General features: G+C 37.6%; 1 protein-coding gene across 1 annotated transcript; it reads left to right on the top strand.

The window, feature by feature from the left end:
* On the top strand, positions 1–7,923 carry LOC18103792 (homeobox protein knotted-1-like 2). The gene is made up of 5 exons (XM_024581885.2): positions 1–589; positions 1,284–1,409; positions 1,732–1,867; positions 7,284–7,522; positions 7,661–7,923. The coding sequence occupies exons 1-5, from the start codon at positions 227–229 to the stop codon at positions 7,817–7,819; spliced, it is 1,023 nt and encodes a 340-aa protein (XP_024437653.1). The 5' UTR covers positions 1–226; the 3' UTR covers positions 7,820–7,923.
* The last annotated feature ends 546 nt before the right edge of the window (positions 7,924–8,469 follow it).

The following is an 8,469-nucleotide window of genomic DNA, read 5'->3' as shown; positions in this document are numbered from 1 at the left end:
TTTATTATATATTACGTACTGTAACTACAGTTACTTTTTATTCTCTTCTCTCCGTGGCTCATTCCCCATTACCTCCTGCTACAAACCACACCTCTTATTCTATTTCGACACAGTAGTACCCCCAATATCTTTCCTTCTCTGTTTGCAGTATCTACCACTACTGCTGCTGCTGCTGCAAACTAGTAGAAGAACGCAGTTTGCTAATCCTGACTCTTTCTTTCTTTCAATGATGGAAGAACTTTACGGTCTTCAATCCACCAGCTCTGATTACTCTTTGCAGGTTCCATCAGAGAACATGGTTTCTCCAGTGGCTAATTACTACCATCCTGTGGGGTTCACCTCCCCAGCTGGGGAGCCATCATTTCCTGTTTTTGGATCGGAGCAGATGTTTTGTGGTTCCTCAGTATCTGATGCTGCTTCAATGGGGGCCGAGTTGCATCAGAAGCAGCAGCAGCAGAGTGGGGGTGTTGGTGTTGGTGATCATAGTAATAGAAATAATTCAGAGGAGGTTTCTTGTGCAATTAGGGCTAAAATTGCTTCTCACCCGCTTTACCCTAAGTTACTTGAAGCTTATATTGATTGCCAGAAGGTATACACACTAATCTTTTTTGCAACTAATAGTTTGGATTGAGCTATTTAATAGTCTCAAAAGATGTCAAGAAACGATTAAGCACACGCAGAAAAAAGAAAAAAGAAAAAGAAAAAGAAAAAGAAAAAGAAAAAGAAAAGAACTCAAGCAAATCTAGAATGGAAAGTTTGGCCAAGTGATGATACAACTGGAAGGATGAGGAACACTTTTCTAAATGGAGTGTGAAGTTCTTTGAAAAAAAAAAAAAAAACTTCAAGGATACGGGATTCTTGATTTCCAACGTTTCAGTGGTCCGAGGACAGTCATGGTTTGAGGGATGTCTTAAAATCTCAATTTGATCCATGAAATGCGTTGTTGCAACAATTTTTGAGTGTATTTTATTGCTATGTTGTTGCAATTGCATGTGTTTTCTCTTGCAAACTTTTCCTTTTATGTCGATCAATTTCTTTCACATTTTTGTTAAAATGAAAAGCAATACTCTTGTGCAATACCAACTTTTCTCATTAGCTAGGCTCATACTATAGGGAAACTGTGTAGACTGTAGACCATATATGCTGTTAGACTTTTGAAAGTCTTGGAAATTGGAAAGTTCCAGTATTTATTGGTTAGTACTCCATAAAGTGTATTGATAAGTCTACTGTTGTTTTATTTTCTTATTTTTACTAATTTTGTTTTTGATTTCTGTGTTTTGCAGGTGGGAGCACCGCCGGAGATGGCTTATTTATTAGATGAAATCCGGCTAGTGAATGATGTTTCCAAGGGGTCCAATGATACTGTCGCCTCTTGCTTGGGTGCCGATCCCGAGCTCGACGAGTTCATGGTCTCTTTTTCCTCTTCAAACTTCTTCTGTTCTTGAAGGAGCCCAAACCCTAAGAAGCGATTTCCCATCTCTCTCTCTCTCTCTCTCTCTTCTCTTCTGCTAACTTTCTCAGTTTTCATCTTTGATGGCCTTGTTTCGTTGCTTATTTAGACATGGAAATAAAATCCTTTCTTTTTCCCGGGCTTCCTATTTTGATCTCTTGATTTCCAATGAAATATTATTTCCTTTTCTTTTCTAGGTTTTCTTCTTCAAAATGGAGTTTTATTTTCTTCACCCTCCCTCTCTTTCCGACTGATAGTACTTGACATTTTTCTCCTTGCAGGAAACTTACTGTGACGTTCTGATGAAGTATAAAGCGGATCTCTCAAGGCCTTTCGATGAAGCCACTACTTTCTTGAATGATATAGAAGCTCAGTTTAATACTCTCTGCAACGGTCCTTCCAGAAGCCAAGTTTATGGTCTCCCTCTCTCTCTCTCACTCTCTATTTTACTACTCAGTATGTTATCTAGTTTGTTGATGTTTGTGCAGTGGATTTTATTGTTTATAGTTTAATCTTCTGTCATGGGAAGCTGTGATAGTAAATACATAATGAGATACCCACACGAGAGAGAGAGAGAGAGAGAGAGAGAGAGAGAGAGGCGCTCACGTTAGCATAAAAACTAGTGTATTTTAGCAGGACAAACGGATCACATGAGAAATAGAGGCTGCTTTCATGGCCAATTTCCCATATTGCTTCTGGACAAAAAACCTGCACCTTTAAGAAACATATATTCACATTCTTGCTGTACAAATCAAGGTTTCAGATGTAAAAATGATAAAAAGCATAACCAAACAACAAAAACCCTAGAAAAGAAAGAGAACACCTGCCCTTTGACATGGATCTCTCTATTGAAAGACCCTTTTGTTGGAAATGGATCTGAATTAATACTGCAATGTGGGGGAACATGTGGAAAGGTTATCCATTTTAGGGTTGGAGGCATTAGGCTTTCATCTCTACTTTCTCTTTCCTTTTGTTTCTTTCTTAAGGGAGCATTCAAGATCATAATTTTTAGCTTTAAAGGTAAGAAGCATGGAGATAACTGCTTTAGTCATGGGTCGCATTCAAGGAGAAAAACCAACAGAAGCTTTCATATGGTAAATTTAACATTTTAGTTTCAAACCACCTTTGATGTTCCAATTTTTTTTAATTGTGTATTCAGATCAATTGTGGTTTGGTGTTATTGCTGATCCGAATACTGATTGTTTAGTTACTTGTAAGCACCTGTTTTTTCTTATCTTAAGCATGGGGGAAAGGGAACAAAAAAAACATCGGAATAATAGAAAATGTCTGAGAAAATGAATTATATCAAAAAGCATTTCTTTATCTTGGGAACTGATAAGAGCCTATGAGTTCTGAGTTTGTTCAAGTGCCTCATAAACTAAACTCCCTTTGTTCCTCAAAGTTGTCCTTGGACAAGGTTGAGGTTATACTGACTTGTGCCTAATCAATTGTTACATATTTCTGGTGAGTGTTTGGATGCTAATCTCAAGCTGTGTGAATGGAAATGGGATAGGTAATTCCCTTTCAAACAACTGGCTGTCAATTTTATTTGTATCGTGACTGGAGATCTAAGTTTCAATAAAGCATGAGTTGTAGTGCATGCCATGGGTGGGAATTAAAAACTATTCCTCAGGAAAGGTCATAGGATTGGATTAGTTCTGGCATCCACAGAGTGAGTCTTGGAACTGCTGTCTTTGCATGTTAAGAATTCATTGGGAAGAGTTGCAGGCAGATGGAAATATATAAAATGTAGCCCGACTGAAAGCAAACCCCTTTTCTGCCTAATCATACACATAACTAAATCCATTAGATTCCCAACTGAATCTCCCAATGAACAAGAGATATCATGGTAGACTAAAGTATTATGAGTTTGGTTTTCAAAATATTATGTTTTCTTTATGGCAAGTGAAGTAAAGAAGCACCTGCAGCTCGTGTTAGGATGTTCCTCTTGTCTTCCCTTGTCATCTACTCCTTTCCTTTTTAATGTACCTGATCACTGTTGATCTCTTGCTTTTGAGGCTTAATGTAATTTAATAACATGTTTAAACTACTGGCTTTTTTGTACTTTGTACAGAATACAGATGGACTTTGTCGCCAAAATTGATAATTTAGTAGAGCATTTCGTTGTGGTTAAGGCAACAAGTTCACACATTTAGTATAGTCGCACGTTATTTTTTAGAATAATTTTGAAAGTTACATTTCGTACACTCTGTTAATTTATGGATTTTGTCTGGGAATAAAAACTTTAGGTATGGATTGGTTGAATTATTATATTTTTGCATGCGTGAAACTAAAGTTCCGATCTTAAGAGGGTGCATGAGTTTGTGAAGATACTATAGTGGGGCTTCGCACTCTTTCTGCCAATTGCCTATTTGTACAGTGAAGATTTGCATATTCTTTTGTGGTATTTTGATGCTTTAGATATTCCCTGATTAGAGACTTTAATGCTATTAAAAGGGATTCTTAGTGCTGGACAGTGAATAAGAAGAAAAAATGCTTTGCTTTTAAGCTGTTACTTGGAATATCTTCAAGTATCTTTTTGTTTGTCAACTAGCAAGATTGATGATTTATATTTTCTCAACATGGATTCAAGGTGGTGTTGTTCCATAGAAAGCACACGAGGTTTCCCTCTTTCATGGCTTAGTTTGGTAAAAGCTGAATACTTGGTCAGCCTCTTGATTACTCTATATGATTCGACTTGATTATTCATTAACTTCTTTGGAGAGGTTCCTCCTTTTCCCTTCATTTTATTGAAGAAGCATCGAATGAACTAGCCTTAGTATTTATTGAGCTATTTTCTGTTCATATATTTATGACCATAGCATTCTCATGGTTTGATGTATCACGTTGTGCTACAACGTTTCATCATCTTGTCATTAGGATTTAGTAATTTGTAATTAAGCTCTACTTATCGCCCGTACCTTTGAGCTTGCTTGCACCACCATGGCTGGAATGCTTTCATGCAGCATGCTATCATTCCATGTTCAAGTGTTTGTTAGAAACACGGGCTTGAATTTGTATTCGTTGTACACTAGCCGTAAACAGCTCATGTGCCAGAGGCCCTAAAACTTGGGACTTCCCTTGCACGCATTTGAGCTATATGCATAAGAGTGAGTGAGATAGTTAAAGAGTCATATGTCCGTGTCTCATCTATTGCAGTTGTATGCTAATATCTTGTTATTCCTCATGGCGCGGCCATATAATCTTCTATTCCAACAACTGAAGTGTTTTGCTTTTCCATACTATCCCAAGCATCACTAGAGGCTTACCTTGATTGTGCTGTTCTTATCTGGAGATCTTGTCATTCTGCATTAAGTTTCAGTGGAGATGGCTTTTAAAAATCCATGGGAAAAAGAAGTTTTTAGGGTTTGGGTACGTTGGTTTTTTTTTTTAAAAAAAAAAACTAGAAAAACACACAGAAACACACGGCAGTGTTGTCTGGTATATCTCAACAATCACACCTTTTCTCAGTGTTGAAAGAGATGGTATAGCCTGTTATAATTATGTGCACAATCTTATGTGAACAGTATTACTTGGTATACGACTGGCTTTCACATTCTCTCAATGAAGAATGCCCCCATTAATGTTTCATTTTATGCTTACAATGGAATAGGATTAGTGTTGTGGCCTCATTATGACGTGAATGTTGTGAGTGATCATGTGTTAGGTTGTATTTTTTAAGCTTACTGATCATGTTCTTCAACTATTAATAGGATTGCAAACAGATTTAAAACGTTCAAGTTTGTTTTATCAAAATCTTCCTCCAGGTATAGTGTATAGCCAAACATGGTGTGGATGCTATGAATTAAATTCTACACTGATTAGGAAAATAATTTTTTTTTTGCCTCGAGGTCATATTGCTGTTTTTTTCCAGTGAAGATAGATTGAAATATGATCTTTGAATTTGATGTCTTGGTGGCTAGTGTGGTTTATGTCCCCTACAGTTCAATTTGCTCAGTTTGCTTTCCGCCAAACGTCTTAATAACTAACAATATTTGAAAAAAAAAAGATAAAAAAAAGTGCGTCTAAGCATATTGATGTTACTAACGCTCCCAGGTTGCATACACAGATGAGTTGTTGCCATGACATGCATGACTGATCTCCACCTTTTGTCACTTCATTGCATTGAGTTCCTCCATTCCCTAGTTTATGTTCACTCTTTCATCTATGGTTTCTGCTAGGTATCTATGTTAAAAGACGAGGATGTTTTAAAAGTTCTAGTTGCACATAGCCACATAGATTGTAAGTGGAGACATTATTTGCGCTGATAGCTTTTGATTATTATTATTATTATTATTTTTGACACGAGAGGGTTTCAAACTTGAGTTTTGACAGGGACTGAGGATGGCAAAGTACTCGTCTTTGTTAGTAAATCTACTGAGCTTTTTTTAGTTGTGAGTTTGGGTTTTATTTTATTTCATTTCATTCGGTGGATAATGATTTTTGGGGTTTGATTTGTATTACTAGGATGAAGAGGTGCATCAGTGCATGTGTCTGGGGTTAGGGTTTGGACATGAAGGGGCATGAAAGGGATTTGGTTAATAAAATTTGTGAACCACACTGGACTACCCGCTTTTAGCGCTGCAAAACCAGGTTCTAAGCAATGAGAGTCTCACTCTCACTCTCACTCTCACTAGGCCAAACTTTCGGTGGCTCTGTATATCTACGTCGGTATCTTTCTAGTCTCATTTCAACTAGGTCGTAGGCATGTTCCTCTCTGGTGCAGTGATTCAGCTCTGAATCATTGCAAAAATATTAAATGCTACTCTTCCGTTCTTCAATCTTTTAGCTTTTGGGTGCAGTATAGGGAGTCTCTGGGAGAAAATGATGGGGCAAAAGACCTATTGGTTCCCCTATTTTTTATTTTTTTCTGGGGCTTTTCCAAGGTTGAGGGAAGTTAATGCGAGCACTGCACTCGTTGGAGGGGAGGTGAGGCGAGTGGAGGTGTCTGTCATGGGAAGTATCGTAAGAAGAGAAGGGGGTCTAGGGCAGTGCGTGCGTGCCTTGCGGGTTACCTCTTTTATCTTTTTAAGGAACCGTACTCTCTTGAAGACGCCAACTCCCTCTCCCTTACTGACTGCGATACGACACAACGAACCTCTGATCGACTCTCTCTCTCTCCTACTTTTAAGTTTTGCCTGTGCATATTCTTCTTTTCTGAAAGAATTGATTGTGGGTCCCGACCTCATAGCACAGCATGCAATGGTGTTAAATCACATCCATGGAGACATGGGATCATGCCTCCATGTGTTGATGACGTTGGACCCCACTTCCCCACTTCTCTTCTCTTTGTTTCTTTTCAATCAGATTTTCTTGAGACCCTTTCGTTGTTGTGGTTGATTTTGAATCCTTGATCGCCTCCACTATGGTTTGTTGGGCATGTACTTTCATTTCGTGGTTGGGTTGGGCTGTCCTCCTACTGTACATATAATATATAATATGCTGAAGAAGTTGTTCATTAATTGGGTGCTTCAATGGTCCCCATTAAAATTCTTGGAGTCTCCTTTAAAATTGAAACAATTAATTTGTTTTATTGTGGGCTGTAGTGCCAAGCTTATATATATATATATATATATTCAATTTTTAAGATGGTTGTGGAGTCATCCTGTCTGTGGTTACTTGGTTCAGATATGGAGGGTTGCTACGGAAAAGAAGTATTGGTTATGGCTGAAACACTGATGTGATTTGCAATATCAGTGGTATTGTGAACAATGTCGATGAATTTGACGTTGTAAATTGAAGCCTTTCTAACTTGGTAGCTGTTTATATGAATTTTCTTGAAAACACTTGTTAGTTTGGTTATTTATGTTTGTTGGCATCCTTCTCCTGCCAGATGAAGCTGCTGGTTCATCTGATGAAGATGCCAGTGGAGGAGAGGCAGGCATGCAAGATTCAACCCGTATAAACGAGGATCGAGAGCTGAAGGACAAACTATTACGTAAATATAGTGGTTACATAAGTACCCTAAAGCATGCGTTTTCAAAACAGAAGAAGAAAGGAAAACTACCAAAGGAAGCAAGGCAAATCCTGTTAAACTGGTGGAACATTCATAACAAATGGCCATACCCAACGGTAATTACTTTGAAGCAAATATCGTAATAAAGTGAAATATCCCAATCTATATCTTACTCTAATGTTTAGAATTTAGTTGGAAAATCTGAGTTCTCGATCAAGCCCCTGAATCATATCTTACTGTTTTTTAAATTTCAGGAAGCTGATAAGGTTGCTTTGGCCGAATCAACTGGCCTAGATCAGAAACAGATAAACAACTGGTTCATCAATCAAAGGAAACGTCACTGGAAACCATCAGAGAACATGCAATTTGCTGTTGTGGATAGTCTGTATGGTCCCTTTTTCATGAACGACTGAGGTGGGGTGTTCCCACTTAGCTCTCACTACGCTTTTTTTTGTACATGCTTGGACAGGGCCTCATGCTGATGCCTAATGAAATGCTTACCGCTTCAATTATCTAACTATTTCTTTCAAATTTATTTGCATGCTATTTGCTAAAGTGTTCTTTGCTAATCGTAAGATTATGTCAATTGAGTCCGATTTCAATAGAAATTTCACAAATATACCCAAACGACTCCTAAAATGACATGCTCGGAAGGTTAATATGGCAACTCGTGAGGCTAGTGCAACAGCGATTAAGGTTTTGACATATTTAGGATGTATATGCAGCGTTTGAGGCAATAGATCATGAGCCAACTGAAGATTGCTGGAAATTATCTTTAATCATGTAACATGGAAGAATGCACCGGGAAAAAGATATGGAGGAGAAACAATAATGCAAACAAAATAATAATGGATCTTATGCGGGAACTTAAAATTTTTTCTTTTAATGTAGTAACTTTGATCCAAGGTTTAAATTTCATGGTTGTTTGAGCATGTACAGGGCTAGCTGGGGCTTTCTTGATGAAACAAAATACACAAGTATTTGGAATCTCTTCAAGCTTTATTTATTAATTCACTCTTTATACATTAAATCTAGAACAGATTGCAATCTCTAACTGTTTAAT

This window comes from Populus trichocarpa, chromosome 12 (assembly GCF_000002775.5).
Source record: "Populus trichocarpa isolate Nisqually-1 chromosome 12, P.trichocarpa_v4.1, whole genome shotgun sequence".
Taxonomy (NCBI): Eukaryota; Viridiplantae; Streptophyta; class Magnoliopsida; order Malpighiales; family Salicaceae; genus Populus; species Populus trichocarpa.
Note: the sequence above shows the minus strand (reverse complement) of the source record. Positions and strands in the feature narration are given on the sequence as shown.